Here is a 21,132-nt window from a genome sequence, read left to right on the forward strand (position 1 = left end):
GTATGCAGAACTTTTACCTCTTTTTGCCTGGGTGTGAAAACCTTTTTTGAGTGTGCCTTGGCCACGTGCCCTGGGATTTCCTTTTCGTGCTGCTCCAGGAAGGGCCATGTCATGGGAGGGGGAGCACCCTTGGAGCAGTAAGGAACTGGGGAGCAGCCTGGTGTCTCATTTATCTTGCAGTGGACATACTCAAAGTCATTCTGATTAAAAGGAACTGATTTTCTTCCCCTTCAGAGTATGAGGTTTTCCAGGTTGCTAGTTCACATGTGAAATTCCATGGAAAATCTATAAAATTGAATCAAATGGGTCTCCCAGGAATGGAGAGAATTTGTTCCACGCATAATAGAGCTCATGTTCATAAGGGCCCTTTATCTTTCTTTGTGACCTGTCCTAGGTGTAACTCACAAAGGGACCCAGCAGGGTATGTCACTTGAGGGCATCCTGGGCTGTGACAAAAGGCACAGCGGCCACTTGGGCCCCCGCTCCCCTCTTTGACGACCAGTCAGAGCAGCTGTTCTACTGGTGCTTATCGAGATTGTCAATTCAAGGACTCACCACTCACAGCAGATTTTCACGGAGAAAATTGACAGGAGAGATTTCTTCTACCTGCCTTCAGGAAGGTGCTTGCTTCAACTGTGCACACCACATGGGAGGTCAGGTAGAGGAAGACAGAAAACAGGCTCTGCAACCACAGTAGACCACGCAGAATATGGGGAACAAATGTGCTTTTCTGCATATGAATACCCAAAAAGGCAAAACAAATTTTTTTGAGTTGACATTTATGATGAGCACAATTAATTTGCACACATCTAATTCTATTCTTTCAAAACAACATTATGCCAAGATCATGGGATGTGATAAATATTAATTTACTGTGAAAAGCATAATTTATGTAAAGTACGTATTTTTATAAGTCTGCACTGAGTAGAGTGTTCTGTGTTAACAAATCCTAAATGTATTTCCATATAGTGCACCATGTGGTCAGAATGTTTCAGGAGGCTCTTGTTCAGTGATATATATTCCCAATTTATTTGTCATTGATGCCATCTATTTGAAATGTTAGGGCCTTAACTTCGTCTTTGGAATTAAGGTGACATCTACACTTCCACAACCTGAAAGCTACATCTTAAGTGCATGAATAATATCTTCTAGAAAGTCCTCTATTTTCCCATTAGGATCACTGAAACAGTACCTCGTGATCCTCTCTCACACTGGCTTCCTTCAGTGATGGGTGCCTGGTGCTCTGAGAATTCAGGTCTTTTAAAAACGTGCAGTTTGGGTGAAAGATCCTCGGAGACTTTCAGGAGCATATTTTTTCAAAGATTTTATTTATTTATTTTGACAGACAGAGATCAGAAGTAGGCAGAGAAGCAGAGAGAGAGAGAGAGAGAGGAGGAAGCAGGCTCCCTGCTGAGCAGAGAGCCCAATGCGGGGCTCGATCCCAGGATCCTGGAATCATGACCTGAGCTGAAGGCAGAGGCTTTAACCCACTGAGCCACCCAGGCGCCCCTCAGGAGCATATTTTAAACTCACTACCATGTGACCTCATTTTTCACTTGAATTTCTGTCTTCTGATTAAAACTCTTAAGTGGTCAGAATCTCAGATAGGATCTTTTTTTTTTTTTTTTTTTTTTTTTAAGAAATCTATTGATCATTCCTCCCTGTCCTGAAACTATTCCAGTTTTTGGAATTCTAACTTCTGGATTTAAAAGCTCAGTGGAAAAAAAAAAAAAAAAAGCTTGTGGTATATAGTGTTGGATTTAACTTGCCTATTGCCAAAATTTTCAAAAGGCCTTCATTAGGTAACATAGATGGTGAAAATAATCTTATTTTCAAGGAGGCAGTGCCTGCTATACTGTGAATACCCGCTGATGATCTGTATTTTCAGCTGGCACTCAATAATTTCGGTAGAACTATTGAAACAAGGGCAAATTTGACTTCAGTAATGACATAGATGCCCACCCACCCCACCCCCACCAACCACCTTCGTTTTGAGAAACCCAAACCGAACATCAGTGATCCCTAAGAGTAACTTCTAGGCCAATAGACCCAGAGAAGAAAAAGAATCTATAAAAATGTTTTTAATATGGCATTAACAAAGATTAACTTAATACTGAAGGGTACTTCATATAATGTCCACATCATTTTAAACCTCTTTTTAACATACAGTTTTATAAAATCTAGAACCTCTTAAAATTGGCCCCAGTATAACATCTACCTTATGATATGTGTGCCCTTTCAATGGCTACTGAAGGCTTAAGGTAGCAATAGAACTATGCACCAGAAAGCGAATGTTAAGAAAGAAAACTCGGAACTATATATATCTGAGACTCACATTTCCTATAAATTATGATGTAATTTCAACTTTAATTCTACCATGTACGTAATAAAAAGGAAATTTGATCTTTTGAAAAATCTGAGATGTTCTTTTTCATTATCTCTTTATCTGCATTTAAAAAACTTGTAGACTTGTCAACTCTATAATGTGTTAAGTATTTTATTCTCATCACAAAATTTAGGAACATTTAACTGTTCGTTTTCATAGGAAAGGAGGTCAGGGGACTTTTAAAAGAAGTGTTTTCTTTAGTGTTGTTTACCTGGTTGACTTGACATAATTCTACACAGAAATGTGTTCTGTCCTTTTATGGCTGAATTTTTACTAAGAACGCTGCCTATGGTAAATATTTACATTTGTTGGCAATATAGAGCCACTCAGGGAAAAAAGAAGGATGACTGTCTTCTGATGTAATCAGCAAAACAGCACAAAGATGAATGCACAACGGGTAGCCATTTTCAAGTATATGAAAAAATCCTATTCTGTAGGGCAAGGCTGAATGCCTCTGAAAAGTCATGGTTTTCTTTGTCCTTTACAGATGGCCATCACAGCAGTGACCCTTGGAGCTCCTCCAGTGGGATGAATCAGCCTGGCTACGGAGGAATGCTGGGCAGTTCTTCTCATATTCCACAGTCTAGCAGCTACTGTAGCCTGCATCCACACGAACGCTTGGTAAGGCAGATGGACGTGGTTCTGGGGACAATACCGCTAGTTTGCAAAATCCCATTCTCCCGCCTTTCCGTGCGTGTACACAAGGATTCTGTCATGAATGTAGAAACGGTATAACCCATCGTTCTTAGAGTTATCTTGTTTCTGAGATCAAAGACAGAACGCATCATCTTTGGAAGCCCTTGTGGCTTTTCTTTGGCATTGAACTTCATGGCGTTTTGTTCCGTGCTTTCTTTTATGATACTGTTAGCCTCCTTTGGACATAAATATATGCTGTATTTGAGTTGTACAATTTCAGCTATGGTGGATCCTTGTCATTTATTTGTTTACTTTCCGTAGTTTTGAAGAGTGTACTGCAGGGGGCAAAGTGGCAGTCAGTAGACTGAGAGTAGGTGGCCTGCATCTCCCATGTACATTTCTACTTCCCCTTACCGGCTTCTGTCCCTGGTGACAGCTTTGACCTGTGGTGCCACACCCAAAGGAAAGAGTTCCTGTTTCCCATACACGCCACTAGTCACAGCAACCAGGAGCTTTCTGTATAGATCAGATTCCCACTTTTCAGTGGTTTAGCTGTAATTCCACGTTACAGCTAACATGATGCTCCATTGCCTCACTCAGTTGAAAACTGCCGAACTGCAGAACATTATCTTGTTGCATTACTGAAGGGCTCACTCTGCCCATTGCCTAAACTCATCCATCCTAGCGTGTCCCTTTATCTTGGAGGAAGGAGCTCATCTGAGTTTTTCCAGCCTCAAAACTCCCACAGCCCAGAATCCACTTAGGAACTTGAGTTGAGCATTACAGGAGACCATGAGTTAGGTTTGAGATGCAGGTAAGATGGGACTGAGTCCCTTGTGCAGTCATATAACTTTAAAAATGTATGAAGCTATAATCCTACAAATACGAAAAAGGGTCTGAACAAATCCAGTGGTCCTTCGTGGTGCTGGGTCACTATACATCTCTAAATTGCCCCTTGTTCTCCTAAAACTCAGGTTTACGTGTCTTTCTCTGCTCTGCGATAGGAAATAGCACTTTCTGGGCTTCTGTGATCTTTCCTCTCTTTGGTTCAAACACTAGAGACATAGAAAAGGTGACTTATGTTCTATTCTGGCAACATAAATATTCCAGAAGTTACAGTCTCTGATACCCTTGAAAGATACTTATCTAGTGAGTCCTGGTGATAGAGACACTGTGGTCAGTTAACCTATCTGTTCACGAGAGGCAAAAATAGTGGAGATAGAATTGGCCTTTTTATATCATCTGCCAAGTTTGAATGTGTAAATCAACCTATCTCCAATTTCAGCACATCTTCAGTAAATAGCAAATGATTTACTTGCACGTTTTATCTTCCCCTACCTCCTACTTGGAGGTATTAGAGTGAAAGCTTAGAGAAATATCAACTATTATTATACTATAATTTCTTCTTGGCCAACATCTTTATTTCCCCATCATCATTTTCCACTTCTCTAAGGAACTCATGATCAAAACTACATCTGTCCTATGAGCAAGGAAAATTTTGATTACAAGTAAAAGATTTTGGCAGTATACTAACATAACATGGAATGTCAGTCCTTCTAAGAGTTGTTCATTTGACATTTATTTTTGTTCTTTCTTCCTTTCCTTATCATACTGTAGAATTTTGATGTAGGTGGTTTGATTTTATCCCAATCAAATTCACTGCATGGGCGGAGGTATCTTTAAAGTGTGCTCGAATGCATAAAAATTGTAATTTTAAAAAGGAAACCAACTACATTCCTTTTAGAAAAAATTTTGCTGAAAACCTTAAAAACCAATACAATATTATCAACCAGGAAGAAAGATCCTTTTGAAGGAATAACCCAACAGGTTGTATCAGATGCTATATTTGTAATGTCATTTATCCAACACCGAACATGGCGTTTTTATTCTTAATATGATTATTTAGCAGATCTTAGAGATTAAGGGTTTGTTTAAAAAAAAGTGGTAAATGAATTAGGTCTCTGGTAATGTATCCTAATGAATTTTCTCACTGATAGGGAAACTGTTAGATTATTATATCTAGTAATCATTGTAATTTCAGTATTAACCAATTGGAAATCTCTCGCTGAAATGCCTTTCAGGAATCTTGACACTGATTGAGAATAATTGGAGTACGCAGTAGGTACTTAGTGTCCTTTCACTTGAAAATAATGGTAGTTGCTCCCAATTTTCATCTATAGCTTTTGGCCAGTCTCACACAGAACAAAAGAATAGTTTGAGAAAAAGAAGAGTGTTTTCCTTGTATCATTTTGGGTATAATTTGGCCAAATTAGTATTGTCTCTGAAGGTACAACATTTTAGAAACATTATTGCCTCCATTGTGGTAGAATGTGTAATTGTAAAGCTTCAAATCCACACATTCCAATAGCAACTGTCAAGTCACCAATTTCGATTCTTTTAATCCCCTTTACAGCTTCAGTTTCTACAACACAATCCCACAGCTAATCGCTACTATGTCACAGATCCACATACAGAATCACTCGGAAGAATGGAGTTTGTGGTTAAGCTTTGGAATGGGTTGCTGTAGAAGATTTAAGGTTGGATTGACTTGGCAGAGTTTTGTTTAGAAATAGGATAGAAACCTCCGTCTGGCATGGTTTAGGCATGGTCTTTGCCCCACAGAGTGAAATAGTCCTAGGAATCTGGAATTTTAATATAAAAGAGTTCTGAATTTTTTGTAACATAAACCCTTACCCTGGTGATTCTCAACCAGGTGTGATTTTACCCCCTAGGGAACATTTGGGAATGTCCGAAGACATCCTTGGGTGTTCCAGCTGGTAGCTGTCACTGGAATCCAGCATGTAGAAGGCAGGGATACTAGTAAGCATGCTGCAAGACATAGGAGAGACCCCCACAGCAAACAGTTACCTGGCATAAGAGTAATGGTGCCAAGGTTATAAAATTTGCCTGAGCCCAAAGCATGACTTTATTCTTAGTATGTGCCACCAATGATTATATTTTCTAATCTTTGTATTATCAACCCATGGATTGATCAAAGCATCACTAATAGAAACATTTTCAATACTTATTCTGTCTGTTGGCCTACAAATATGCTGTAATCGGGCATCATAAGTAAAAATATTTCAATAGTGGGGGGCACCTGGGTGGCTCAGTGGGTTAAGCCTCTGCCTTCGGCCCAGGTCATGATCTCAGGGTCCTGGGATCGAGCCCCGCATCAGACTCTCTGCTCGGCAGGGAGCCTGCTTCCCCCTCTCTCTCTGCCTGCCTCTCTGCCTACTTGTGATCTCTCTCTGTCAAATAAATAAATAAAATCTTAAAAAAAAATATTTCAATAGTAGGCATGTAAAGCCATTATGCTTTCTCAGTCTCCCCTTTCCACATGCAAGCAGGCAGACAGTAGCAATAGCCGGAGGTAGAGAGGCAAAAGAGATCTCTCATTGTTGGTCCCTAAATATTCCAAAAGAGACATACTTCACACATCAGTGATAGTCTCTGCAGTGTATTTATTATATCTGAGTGATAGTCGTTTTCAGGATACTTTTCCTTGTATAAGGAAATAATTAATAAATAATACATTTATCATAAATTATAATTTATAATAATAAATAAATAATAATAAATCTCATAAATTTTTTTCAGCATCCTATTTTCTGTGAGTCTCTAAAAATAACTGATTTACATGGATTGCATTCGTTTCCCTATTAAAATCGATGGGGAAGATCTTTTCTTATCATTCTCCAAACTCAGTATTAACCCTCTGTTAAATCCTGAATTATTGCCCATTTTGCACCATGTTAAAAATGTCTAGAAATCCTCCCCAATGTGGAAATCTTTTTCCCATTTGACCCTATGGTTATATAGTCATTTAAATATTTTTCAAAATTCTTTCCTCTGTTTTGATTTTTGCATATCTGGGACTGATTTATACAGTTTCCCTGTTCTTCAGAAACTCAGCACAGAATAGCATTGTGTAGAAATGAATGCAAACCATTTCTTTCTTTCAGTTTCCTTCTTTCTTCTATGTTCAGTTTCTTTTTCTTTACTTTATTACGGTGTTTAGCTGTCAAGCAGAAATAGTGGTTCCAAGTTTGGTGTTCTGTGGCTTATCCAGTGTTTTGGGTTAGCTGTACTATGCAATGGGCCCGTTCTGTCATTGTTTGGAGAAAAGCTCGTGGGCTGCTTGGGGCATTTCGTTAGTGGCAAGTAGGAATGAGTTTAACAGGTGGTCTAAGGAGTTTTTTGGTGAAGCACAGAGGTCCATGAAATTAAAAAGTTTGAAAAGCCTTCTTGGGAAGTGGGAAAGACTTAAGGGTATCATCTCAACTTTTTCACTGACGTTGAACTTTCATTTGGACTGGTTTGAATGTGTAGAGGTAACATTGTCAAAGACATCCACCATGTCATTGGCAGATCTAACGTAGGTTCATTTCCTAGATTGTTTAATTCTCTTTCAAATAAGTGGCATTTCAATCCACTATTTATTAAATGCCAACCGATAACCAGTTGTTCATTGAGAATATAAGATAATTATGTGTTCAGCACTCAGCCGTAAGTTGTGAGATGCAGAGGTGTAAGCTCTGTTCCCTCCCCTTAAAGAGTTTACAGTCTAGGTGGAAATGCACTTGAAAGAGGAAGCAAGGAAAGGCAGCATATAATTAAGTGTTAAATGGCACAGCACAGAATGTGAGTGCATTAGGGATTCAGACAGAAGAGATTGTGCAAGAGTTGGAAGTAGGAAGGAATACTAAAGGAAGAGGTAGAACCCAAGATAGGCCTCACAAAATTAATACAGAAATACCAAGACACTGGCGTTTCACTCCTACGAATAAGTGCCTGGGCTTTAAGCACCCCTGACTTTTAGCATCATATTCAATCTCTAATTTTAATTGAATGTCCATGGCTGATTAATATATTACCCACAAGAAAAAATAGAGTTTAGCCAAAATAGTTTTCCCTTACATGTCTATAACACATTCAAATACCTATGAGAATAACATTTTAAGCTACTTTTTTATCTTGGAAAAGAAAATAGCTTGATGTGTTTTGGTAAATAACTGTGTTCCTGTTGGTGATCTGCTCATTCCCAAGCAGATGGATTGCCACTTAACAGGCACTGTGATATACCCCCAAGAAAAGCAGCTTCGTTGGACCACAAGGATAATAATTGAACTCAAGACGAAACATTAAAACAAATGATTCTATGAAGATGTTCTTTTTTCATAGCTATCTGGTAGATTACTAATGAAGAAGACACATAAAGAAAGAGCTCACATTAGTATTTCTCAGTTCATTCATTCCAATTTAATTCAGTATGGTTGTTGATTTAAGGCTTTACATACGATGCTTTAGAGAGATAGTTAACCATCTTTACTTTTTAGAAGTTTTCCATTTACCCTTCTGTTCTTGCTTGAGTTCAGAAATGTGGTCCAGTTGTACAGGCGGAGGATTTGAGACTGGCTGCTCTTTGCCATTTAGTCCAAAAGTTGACCCATGTCAATCCCATGGGTCATGATACTGTTTTATTCATTGTATCATGGACTCTTTCTTACTTGATCAATAGTTCATACAAAAAAATAATAGCAGAGGTGGTCTTTTATGTTGCTGACACCTCAGAGGTACTTTGAAGTGATAATTTTTAGATTTAGAGATTGTGATCATTTCTCACTGTCCTTGGTGGCCATTGTATTCCTCTACATTTGATGCAAGTGCAAACCAACTATGTGTCTTTGTATTTTCTCATTTGAAAAATGAAATCTGTCAGATCTAAGCAAGATGTATTCTTGGATATTTTGAAATTCGAAGGGCTGTCTCCATTGCAAAATGATGAGTTCCAAAAGGAGTATTAGAATTCTAACCCACTAAATAGTTCATGGTTGAATGTGGCTTTTTTTTTTTTTTTTTTTTTTTGCTTCTTGCTGCAGAGCTATCCATCACACTCCTCAGCAGACATCAATTCCAGTCTTCCTCCGATGTCCACTTTCCACCGCAGTGGCACAAACCATTACAGCTCCTCTTCCTGCACGCCTCCCGCCAACGGGACCGACAGTATAATGGGTGAGTCATAGAAATGGTGATTCTGACGCTGACAAGCAAGGTCAGGGTTTAAGAATACAGGGCCTCTTTTTTCTCCTCATCATTGAACAGCAAGCAGGCAATGAGTATTTGTCACATAACTGCATGAAAATACATGAACCAAACAGAAATAGTCATTGGCTTGTCCATAATCACTTTTTTTTCTTCTTTTTTTTGGGGGGGGGGGGTCACAAGAAACGGATATTTGGCTACTTGGTTCATTACCAGTTATTAGATTGAACAAAGGTTGAACTAGGCCAAAACTATCTTGCTTCTCACACTCTCCAACAGTGAGCGAAGTAAACATTTATAAGACAAACCACTGATGACTTAGTGAGATGGGGGGCAAGTTAGCTCTTACAAATAGTTATTGACCCCTTCCCAAATCCAGTCAACCGTGCTAGGCTCTAAACCATGACATACCACAGTCTTCCAAAGACTAGCTCCTGTGATATTCATGGGTGATTATTAATAACTAGATGGCTTCACCTCCTGGAGTCTTTCAGAGGGGAAGAAGAAACTTTGCCAATGCAGAGGAATCACATAGCCTGACGTTCTAGGGTCTTAATAAAACCTCAGCCTCCACTGGTCACCACTACCCTGGTCCTAGCTCAGCCTGACACCTTGTTTGGCCTCAGGATCTCCTGCCACGGGTCCCTGATGGGAACATTAACTGTATGCTTTAGAGAGAAGAATGTGTGACAGAATAATCCTACTGTTTATTCCCTTTAGCTCTCTGCAGTTTTTCATTTTCTTTAGAGAGTTCATGGGAGTTGGGAAAGTGGTGTGAATCACTTATGTGGCAAAGTTTTTGATGAGAGGGAAGAAATGTGCTTTGAAATGTTGCAAATATAATCCTGCCTAAATAATACACTCCCTGCTTATTCAATAATATATTTCACACTTGAGATGAGCCACCTTCGCAGCCCATCGCTATCATGTCTCACTAAGAAGCAAATTTACAAGAGTTTCCATTTTCATAACTTTTCATAACAAAGCTTCTACAAATGTGTTGCATCAGTTTGACCTTGGAGAGGAATGGACAGAGGTCACATGGGGAAGTTGGGTTAGCTATCAATGCAGTTTTGGCAGATTTGAAAAACAAGAAGAAAGAAAGAAGTGCAGAACTGAAAGGGTGAGAAAAGCATATTTCACTTCAATGTGGTTTGACAAATGGAAAGCCCCTTTCTGTAGTCATGAGGTCTCGTTATAAAGAAGGATGACCGGTCATTCATCCTCTTACACGGCAGATTTCCTGTCTACTTGTGGTTTGAGTAATTTTCTTTTTTAGGAAGGTATAAAGGTGGAGCAAAAGCTTGAGTTGAGGAAAACATACTTGGGCATTATTTGAAAAAAATTCTGTGTTGAATGATGTACAAAACAGTCTTTCTGGGAGCAAGGCACCACAACTTGGGAAGAAAGAGATATTTTGAGATGGAATAATCATTCTTCATGAGCTGTGGTCAGCATGGCCACAAATCCCAGTGGGACTGAGATTTGCTCTATTTAAGATGGTTGACTCATCATTAGCCTGTGGATGAACAGGAATGTCTGCTGTCCTTCTTCATTGGGTCTGGGTAACTATGGAGCAGTAGGTGACTTCTGCATGCTAACAGGCTCAACCACACACTAAAGATGGAATGAACTTGTTATATGGACCATAGGGCCCTGTTGAAGTAGAGGGAGGGTCTCTACAATATTAAAAGAGCCATAATTCTAAAGGAGAAAGTAGGAGATTTCTGGAACCCAGAAAAAAGTTTTTAAGAATAATTTTATCACATAGATTATTACATAATCATGGGTATACTTGTCAAAATCTATTAGCAGAATGTCAGAAAGCTTTATAATCTTCTCGGGAAATAAGTAGACATGGTAATTCAGCTTTTTGGAAGAACAAACCTTTATTAACTTGCATAAGTGCAGTTATTACTTTAGGATTATGTTAAGGGGGAGCATTCTAGAATGTTCTTTCTTAAAATAAGATGTCCTGCGATTTCTTACATTAAAATACAGGGGAAAATTTAAATAGGATAATAGAGTCTTGGTATTGCATGGTGTCGAGTGGCTCATGTTTCTTCCCACTTTAATTTTCTTGGGCTTTGGATTGATTTTCAGAGTGTGGTAGAAGTCAGGGATGGCAGCATGTCTGTATAACAAGAAGAGAAGATTTCTCTTCTGATGTTAGTGATACTTCCCTAACAAACAGTATGGATTAATAGGGTACATCTGTAGACTTTTGAAAATATTTGGCATATACTCACTCATTCTGAAATGCAGGAAATAAAGAAATATTACATTGCCTATATCTCAAAGAACAAACAGAGCTAATTAAATAATTGGTAAATAGGGAACACATAGCCTGACACATGTTTGAGATTACACACATGATTCTGTAGAAAATAACTGTAAGCACTACTAATGCTATAAGAATGGGGTTCAAGCACTAACACATGGACATCACATTTTTCAAGTTTTCTTGGTGAAAAAGTGCAAGGCAGTTCAGTCTTTTCATAAATGGCACTGATGTCTTAGGAAGCTGCTTTTTTTTTTTTTTCAGTTCAGAAGGAGATCATTGCCCTGCTTCTGAGTTTCATGTTATAATGTGTCCTCCTGGCCACCAGTGAATGTCCTGAACTGATCACAGAACAACAAAATGCATGTGGAGCGAGGGGCAAACTTAGAACCATCAGAAGGTGACCCCCTGGAATCACCTTGTCCCTCTTTCTGTCCTCTGCATTTCAAAGATGGCAGACGCTTGCCAGGGCTTACAAAGGCTTGTTTGACTTGGTGAGGTGATCACTGTTTCTTGTTTTGTTGGCTTTTGCCTTTTAATGCCCAATAGCATTTTTTGAGAAATAAATGCTTAAGAAGGACAAAACATCCCAATTATCATAACCGTTTTTTTTGTTGTTGTTTTTGTTTTTAATGACACATCCATCCATGGATTTTTTGAGAGAATTGTCCCTTATTTTAGTTGGGGCACGGAGTACTTTCCTTCAAAGCCTTGCCAGTAAACTCTGGAGGTTACAGTCAACGTTTCTGAACTAGAAGGGTCCATTAGGCTCCTGGGAATTACATGACTATAACGCACGGGACACAGCATGGATTCCTACTGGTTGGGCTGGTAGAGTACCCCGCTGAAGAGAAGAGCCAAATCCGGATTTACCACCATCAGATCCTGTCAACTCTGTTCCTAAAACCCTTCCAGGCCAATGCTGCTGGCTTTATATCAGAAGCTGTGGGGGCTAGGGCCTCACATGCCAGCATGCACGCAGAGGAGGAAGGGGAGCAAGTGATTACAAGCCAGCCTGTAGAGGATAAAAATGTCTAGAGGATAGCAGCCATGACATATATGTTGCTACCTACATATTTCCTTCTTACCTGCAATGCCCAATATCCCGTCTTGACCAAAAGGTTTGAGAGCACTGCCTAGCCTAACACGGTCGCCCGAGATTACTCAAGGATAGGAGCGCCCCAATTCCCCACTGGGAGATAACATTTGTATACATTCCCAGGGTGTGACCCCTGGTGGTTTGGGACTCCACACCCTCCTTTCTTCTCGGAGGGAATTATGCATAAAACTAACATTATTGTTATAATAACTATTATTGTTCCATTAGCCTTTAACTGGCCTGCTTTCTAATGCATGGAACTTCCCATGTTTTTAAACCTCAAACCAAACAGTGTTGAAGGAACAGACTACCATGATTGATTTAATGCAACATATGCTAAAGATTACCCTGGAATATCTATCTGGTTCCTGAATTAATCTGGTTTACAACTTTCACTTCTAATGACATGTTTGTATGACATGATGCATTGTAGTATGTGGCTTTTCTAGTAGAAACATTATGTCCATTTCCCCTTGAGGACTCGGTTTCACAGTAATTTTATTATTAGAGTAGTCATATAATATTCACTTTGTCTTTTGTAAGAATCTCGAGCCTTCAAATACAGTTGGGTGATGAACAGACACAGTGCTTAAGAGTAATATGGATTTTATCCAGCAGTGACATGGCATCTTAGTTACAAAGACCACCAACGGAGAACAATAAACTAGTTTGATTTAAGTCTTCTTGTCCATTTCCTGCACATGGTCCTGGGGCCCAACTCCCCCCTTGAATTCCTAGGAATCCCTCCTGCTAAAAATTAGTGCATTGTGGCCTCTACTTGAGTCTTTATTCTAAAATCGTGTGTACTAAGAATGCTGGAGATACTCCTTCTTTTGTCATCTTTATAGAGATGAACTCATGGCTCATTTTGGAAGCATTATGCTGCTTCTAATAGTTTAATCACATGAGGGTCACTTGGACACAGTTCAAAAAACCCTAAATTTTAAAGCAGTCACCATTTTTCGGACAAATTCACTCTGAATTGTAGTTCTTATTCCTTTTAGATCTTCACAATGTTCCCAGCCCAAGGTTATGGGTGTGCAATAAAGGGATAACACATTTTCCAAATTCTGATTTTCGGTAGCCAGTCCCCAGACACCACTCATCCTGGTGTTTTGATTAGGGTATGTTCTAATAGGAATTGTTGTTTCCACAAAGCTGAGACTGAGACCGAGGGTGGTCCCACATGAAACAGAAGGTACCAGACCCTTCCTTCTGCTCCATCTTCTAGCCAGCAGCAGCACCTGTGTTCAAACCATCTGAGTAATGCTTAGAGGGCTGGCTGTCTCGAGTCCCCCTACAAAATTGCAGTTCTTTTTAATAACTGCTCATCTTTTTTTTTTTTTTTTTGATTTTTATTTATTTATTTGACAGAGATCACAAGTAGGCAGAGAGGCAGGTAGAGAGAGAAAGGGAGAAGCAGGCTCCCTGCCGAGCAGAGAGCCCGATGCGGGGCTCGATCCCAGGACTCTGAGATCATGACCTGAGCCGAAGGCAGAGGCTTAACCCAATGAGCCACCCAGGTGCCCCAATAACTGCTCATCTTATATTCATATTTACGTTACTGCTTTAGAGACTAATTTTTTTTCCTTGAGCAAGAGAAATTGATTAGAGCTAAAATAACAAGAAATTAATCCCATCTTTACCTAGTAGGGACAGTAGTTTCTGCTTCTCTTCCTATTATATGAGCATTTTGGCAATTTCTAATGATATGAGTTGACAAAACTTGGGCCTAAACAGGAATTGAGTCCTGTCCCATGAAAGCCATAACATGGATCTGATGAGCACAAAGTTTGATTAGAAGGTGTATTTTGCCAAACACGACCCCTTACTTCTCAGTATAAAAAAGAGGATGCTACTTGATAATTTAAATTCACTTTCTGATTATGTATGCCTTTTGACATAGCAGTCACACAAATAAAAAGAGAAATCTTTAAGAGAAGGACCCATGTAGCTTAATGTGTTCAGAGGCTCAGAACTGTGTCTTCTCCCACATTTCCTGGAACAGAACAAAAGGCATTCCAACTGAAAGGGCAAATTGGCCCCAGTACGCTGCTTTGAAATTTAAACCCTTGGGTTTGGCCCTCCAGCTGCTGCAAGGTAGAATGGCTTCATGTAAAAAAATAGTCTGTTCTTATCAGTCGCTTCCATGAGTAGCCTTTGGAGTTTTCTGAAACATTCTCATGACCACATGGGGTAAGAAGTTGATTCTAGTCTTTATTCTACTTCCTGAGTCCTAGTACCGCACTCTATAAAACAGGCAGTAATAGAAAGTTTAGTTGGAAAGGTGTAGTACAAAAGAAATCATAACGATCTTATCTCTTCTCAAGTGTATTTTTATATATATATACGTACATATATATGTACGTGTATATATATATATATATGTATATACATACATAGAGAGAGAGAGAATTTATTTTTTAAATGTCCCTAAAATATTTCTTTTGGTTTTCATGAGAATATATTTTGAAAAATTTGTCATCCTCATGTTAAAGTTGTTCAAAGGAAGATTTAATCTTTTGAAAGCTACTATTGTAGCAAACTTTATCTGTAATTGAAACAAAAGCTTATCTTTTTTGATTTAGGTTTTTGTGTTAGTAGATAATCTAATTTTTTTTGGTGTGGCTCTGAAATTCCATTTCACAAAGACCTTTTTTTAATCAAGCAGATCACACATTTGTTTGACTAACAAATCTAATATTTAGGTATCTGTGATAATATTGCTTCTGCGGAAAAAAAAAAAAGTATCTAATTGCCCCCAAATACCATTCTAGTACATGCTGAAAAAATGTGAGTGCTGTCTGTGCTTTCAAAATCTTTATTTTTTTCTCTTTAGAATTGTCTTTCATTTTCAAAGAGCTTTTCAATGCAGAAATTTTCATTTCTACATGAGATATAATTTCAATTAGCTCTTATACTTAAGTATTTTTAATATTAGTGGCATCTGGGAGCTCCTTCCAATAGCTCATTGTATGTCTGACTCATTTCAAAAGTGTGCTTATACTTATAATCCTTAGCACTAATAAGCGATACACTTTTAATAGTATGAATTTGTGATATAAACAAGAATGGTTTTGTCAGAGGGCAGTTGCATTCCTTGTATTGCATACCAGTTTTCTTTCAGTTTTAGTAATTAACAAATGAATATGGGTATGGGTTTTGTTAAACAAATAAAGCACACCTCAAAAGATTATTGAACTGACATACCCAACGTAGAGCCCTGTAAAAATAGCAAGCATAATTTAACTATGCTAAGCAGAGGTCAGGAGAATGAAATTATAACCTAGAGAAGTAGAGAATTCAGCCACCTGAGATCTGACCCCCACTACTCCATTTTACAGATCTGGAACCAGATGACACATTTGTTAGCAAGTGTGCTCTTGGGTCAAGGAGAGGACTGGGAATTTTTTTTTTTTTTTTTCAGTTATGTCAAGTGCAATGATGTTCTATTTGGATTGATCAGTGGACTTCAGATTTCCTTTTTTTGTTTCACAAAATAGCGAAAGACGGCTCCTTGGAGTTTAATAGGTTTTCTTTAAATACTATGTTTATTTGCTAATGTTCAGGCCTTAATAAGCGTCATATGCCAAATGTTCTAAGTGTTGTATTAATACCGTTCAATAGAGCTGATACTTCAAATTCTAGGCCGGAATCTACATTTTTTCACAATAGTCCTCGGTTCATCTATTTTGTAGTCAAAAATACCAGTGTTTAAGATGACAGAGATAACTTCATGAATACGTAGACTTATTTTATCTCAGGAATTTGAGACCATATTGATTTTTTGTAGCATCACAGTTCAGATTTTTTTGAACGTAAACACAGACTTGAGTGTATGTAGAGTATGTGTTATTTAAAATATTAAAAATATTTTCTTGCCTAGGAAGCCAGACCCGTTATAGAATTTCTTTCATTTTTGCCAAGAGGAGCACCTCGTTTTGCTAGGTATCAAATTTTTTAAAAAACGGAAAGCTGGCATAAATTATTTGTGAAGACAATTCCATTGACTCTCTGAAACAGCGAGAAGAGGCGCGCTTTGAAGACTTCAGAGATGTGAAACATACCACTTACTTCGTAGCCATGAACCTCCTGTGCTCGCACGCTTGCTCCCATTCCCCACCAACTACTCCTAAGCAACCAGGGGGCCAGTCATGGCAACTGGAACACTTCATCTTTAAACCAAGGCGTCAGTTTTCTATTTTATCTGTAAAAAAAAGTAACATGAATATATTTGACATCTACCTCAGCAAACAAATTAATGCTAATTAAAGATTAATGTGTTGTAATTAGCATTAAAAATGCAATTAAATTGTGAGTAAATGGACCAAGAATAGAAAATTGTTCGACGTCTCACTGCCTGGTTTTTCATATTCTGCCTTTTGTTTTTGCAGCAAATAGAGGAAGCGGGGCAGCAGGCAGCTCCCAGACTGGAGATGCTCTGGGGAAAGCACTTGCTTCGGTGAGGAAATATTGACTTTGGACTTCATATGTGCCATTGTGGAAGGGTGAACTTTAATCAGAAGTGGACATTTGGAATTGTAGAAAATGAATGGCAAATAGCCTTGATTTCTGGAAATGCTAGCTTTCTTGCAGAATGGTGGTTGGAAAATTTGAGGAGAAAACTCTGAAGCTTCCAGGGAAGGACTGACCCTACCAGGTTGTTTCCTTACAATGGTGCCAAGCAGTCCTCCGTTACGGATTTGTGGATATTCTCAGGGCCTTTTGGTGTATAGATCTTCTATCGTGATTTCTTATTTTTCTCTAAAGATGTATAGTACTACTCATGGATTAACTAAGACTGATTTTGCAGGGAGCAATTCTAAAACACGTTGGGAAAGGCATTTAAAGAAAAAAAAAAGAAAAAAGACCATACCGAGCTCCGTGAGAAATTGTCACATAATTGGCACTTGGGGACTCCGTTTCTTTGCCTCACCTGTCTGCTGCCAGGAGGCTAGAATTGAGCATTTCTTGCATGTTCACTAGTGATAAAGTATCCCACCTCATTTGTGTGAGGGAGTATGCCTGTTGTTGTCTTCAAAAGCTAAATGTAGCCATTTGCAAATATAAGTGGGGATTTGTTGCTCTAACATTTTGTCTCTTTGGTTAGCTTTTCCTTACCATTGGGAGCATAAAGTAAGTTTAATTCAGCATTGTGACCTAAGTGGAAGTTTATACTTCATCTGGGCATTCTTAAGCCTTGGCATTAAATGCCTTAATTGTGGTGGAGAAGGAGTTGGACAAAAATCATAGAAATGATGCTGTCTAACCTGTTTGATGGAGGAAGAAAGGGGAGCTTGGGGTGTCCATGTGGCTTGCTCACAGCCACGGAGCCACAGTAGGACATGGGAGGGAAAGCACAGTCTACTGACTGTGGTCCAGTACTGTCCCCGCCATTTTACATGAGCTCATAATTCTTAGTTTGAAAAATTAAACTGTTAAATCTTTCATTTTATGATATTGGACTAGAGTCCATTGTTACGTGTATTTTATGACTTGTAAGTTTTAGGTGAATTGCAATGACACTTGGTTATTTAACGAATTGTTGATTCTTTATTCCTAATAAATGAGGGTTTGTTTCTTTTTTTCTTCTCCCCCACTGTTTTTTTTTTTTTTTAAGATCTATTCTCCAGATCACACTAACAACAGCTTTTCATCAAACCCTTCAACTCCTGTTGGCTCTCCTCCTTCTCTCTCAGGTACTGTACCTAAATCCAGTCCCATCATAATACCAGTGTAAGAGAACGATTTCCCTCTCGTACTTCCTGGTCTGGTAGGTGGAAACTCCCTCCCTCCAAAAGCTCAAAACAGAACATTTCTGAACAGAAAAATGGAAAGGTCTGTCTTTTCCTCTGCCATATGAAAGTACAGCCATTCACATCCAAAATTTTTCTCAAAAATTACATGTTTTTAGAATACATAGGCATATGGAAAACTTCCTAAACTTGTCTCTGTAGAAGATATTCAGCAGAATAACATACTCTAAGAAGACATCTCAGGTGAGAAAACCCCGTTAATACAGTCAGGAATATGAATATAGATTATATAGCCATCAAATATAGACTGTTCAAAAGGATCATTTCCTACGGAAATTTTAGGCTTTCCACGCATCCTTTTTAAAGTCCACGTCCCTGATGTGATTGAGGAAAACTCTAATTGTGTGACTAGAGGAGTAACTGCATGGAGTAAAACGAAATGTTTGCCTTAAAATATTACGTATTAGTATGACCTGTGGCTTCCAATAATAAAATTTTAAGTTGTTGAATTATGTCAGTAAAGCGTTTCACTTTTCAGAGGTCCATTTAAGAGGCTCATTGCCATTCTCGTATAAATGCTTCCAGAAGGCCCTATCTGGTGCGTGTCTCTGTTCTTGGAAAGGAGGACAGGTGGCTTCAAAAAAGAGTCCGAATCGCATCTGTACCTGATTGAAACTTGACCTTACTGTAATTTATGTGAAGTCACTTGCCTAGATGCTGCCTTCTCGATCCCTGGTACTCCCCGCAGCAGCTCTCACAGGGCATCATAAACTGGGTTCCCTGGTAGAAAGCAGGAGGTTTCAGACTGCACAAAGCTTTCAGAGGCGATGGCCATGGCTTGGGGGGACCAAATATCAGCCTTTTCCAAGTCTCCATTGATATGGGGTGGGGGCTGCCGCAAAATGGAGAGGGGTGGCTGGACGTTTAAGTCTGCGTGTCCCAACGGACAGAATTGAAACTGGAAGGACACAGAGATGCTATGAAGGGGATCATGGAACTGCCATGAAATATTCCCCGTGACAGAAAAGGAATGGAAAGTTGAGAGGTGTTATCCACTCCTGGGTCAGTATTCTACTGTTAGGCTCTGGGACATGATCACCAGCGTCAGTGTCCAGAGGCAACACAGAGCCCAGTGAGGCAGGTGGTGAGGGAGTCTGAGCAGGGAGAACTCCAAGGTCCCCATTTCCAACAAAGCAGCTCTAATTTCATCTATTTTATCATTTGGGGGGAAAAATCTAGAGTCTAATACAGTTTGAGAACGACTATTTTGGTCCGGTGCTCCGATGTTACAGATGAGCGTATGAAGGCCCGGAAGGGGGACGTGATTTGCTGGGGCGGCACACACGTCAGTACCAGAGCTTGGGCGACAGTCCAGCGCTCACTATCCTGCCACTGCATTTCTAGGTTAATGACGAGAAGGTTCGGATGCACAATTCATTCCAGAAAATGCCACAAACACCCAAATTCTGAGCAGCGTGCTCTATGTGGGAGACAGAGAAACAAGGCCAATTTTCAGGTCCAGCTAATGCCCCATGAAAGACCCCATGTTAGGAAGAGTGAACTTTACGAAGATGTAAACATGGGGATTAATTGCTATTTTCACACTGAAAGTAGCTGGCTTTGTCCATATTCTATCACTGCAAGTAACTGAACAAACTATCCGACTTTTATTTAGCATAAAAATGCACATCCATGCACACCCAGAAATGATAGGAAGAAGGAATTTTTTTTTAAATGCTAAGCGTGTCGGGAAATAAGATTACAGTGAGATCACAGATTTTTTTTTTTCCTTTCTTGAATTATTTCTTAGTTTCCACACAGAGTATGCATTACTGTGAGTTTAAAAGTGGTTTTTATTTTGTAGGTCAGACATGTAATATTTATTGTAGCAGGAATCAAGTTTAGTGGATCACAAAATAATTATTTTCTTCAGAAGAAACCACTTACTTATTACTGTTGTTATATTGAGTTTTTAAATTTCTGGTTTGGTGGATCACTGCCAACTAATCTTAGTCCCTCAAAAAGTTTGGAAGCCTTATCCCTCCTTAAGGATCATTTTTAAAACAAGTAGCAATGCTGTTGTTCATTGGTGAGAGAATTTTGGTTTCACAAATTTTGGTAACAAAATCCCCCTTTGCATTCTTAAAAGTGCCTTGACTTTGTAGGGATCTCTTTCCTTCAGAAGGAACCCCTCTCTGGCTTAAATTCAGAACCAATTAGACATTCCCTTTGGGGAGGAAGCCCAGAGAATTCAGGGTCTACATCAAGTTTGAAACTGAAGATGTTTTCCTTGTCCCAGAATTCTTGTATGGGGAGTTTACATGTATTTATCTTAATTGTCCAAAGAAAATAAGCATTTCTAAAAGAACTGTTTAAAATATCTGCGAGATTGTTTTCAGATTATATAGATCTCATTGTAATCTCCATTTTAATATCAGCAGGCACAGCTGTTTGGTCTAGAAATGGAGGACAGGCCTCATCATCTCCTAATTATGAAGGACCCTTACACTCTTTGGTAAGTCTCATCTGCTAATCTCTCCTCTAGCCATTTGGTGACCATGTTTCTCTTTTCGCATCTGCTTTGACTCTTAGTCTCATCTCACTAACAGAAACTTGAGATCGATGTTAAGTACACAAGTTTGGTTAGAGCTAGAGTTACTAGACTATCATTTATTCCTGTTTGTAGATTAGAACCCAGATTCTACTACAGTGTAAACCCCAGGGCTCCAAATACCTAAGACCAGGTAAGAGATTAAAAAAAATCTTGGAAAGACAGCGGCATCTGCCCGGTCTTTGGGAACAAACCCAAACTGTTCTTTGGGAACAGTCAATGAGTTGTTAATTTCCTAATACAAGAGTGCTAGTGTTTCAGCCGAGCTGCCTAGCTGGACCACTTGGCGATTCGGTATCCTTCTGCTTTCCTTTCCAG

The 21,132-nt window shown here is 39.0% G+C and overlaps 1 protein-coding gene across 6 annotated transcripts in view; it reads left to right on the forward strand.

Moving 5' to 3' along the window:
• The window catches only part of LOC111154213 (transcription factor 4), a 349,469-nt gene that overhangs the window by 298,610 nt on the left and 29,727 nt on the right, over positions 1 to 21,132 (forward strand). For 4 of the 6 annotated variants that reach the window (XM_022513674.1, XM_022513675.1, XM_022513676.1 and 1 more), the window contains 5 exons: positions 2,874 to 3,007; positions 8,905 to 9,037; positions 16,842 to 16,909; positions 18,068 to 18,146; positions 20,642 to 20,718. In XM_022513674.1, coding sequence (XP_022369382.1) covers positions 2,874 to 3,007; positions 8,905 to 9,037; positions 16,842 to 16,909; positions 18,068 to 18,146; positions 20,642 to 20,718 — 491 coding nt within the window. The remainder of the gene's footprint in view (positions 1 to 2,873; positions 3,008 to 8,904; positions 9,038 to 16,841; positions 16,910 to 18,067; positions 18,147 to 20,641; positions 20,719 to 21,132) is intronic. The other 2 variants (XM_022513673.1, XM_022513678.1) reach the window with 1 other exon arrangement.

This window comes from Enhydra lutris, unplaced genomic scaffold (genome assembly GCF_002288905.1).
Source record: "Enhydra lutris kenyoni isolate GAN:26980312 unplaced genomic scaffold, ASM228890v2 scaffoldscaffold36, whole genome shotgun sequence".
Taxonomy (NCBI): domain Eukaryota; kingdom Metazoa; phylum Chordata; class Mammalia; order Carnivora; family Mustelidae; genus Enhydra; species Enhydra lutris.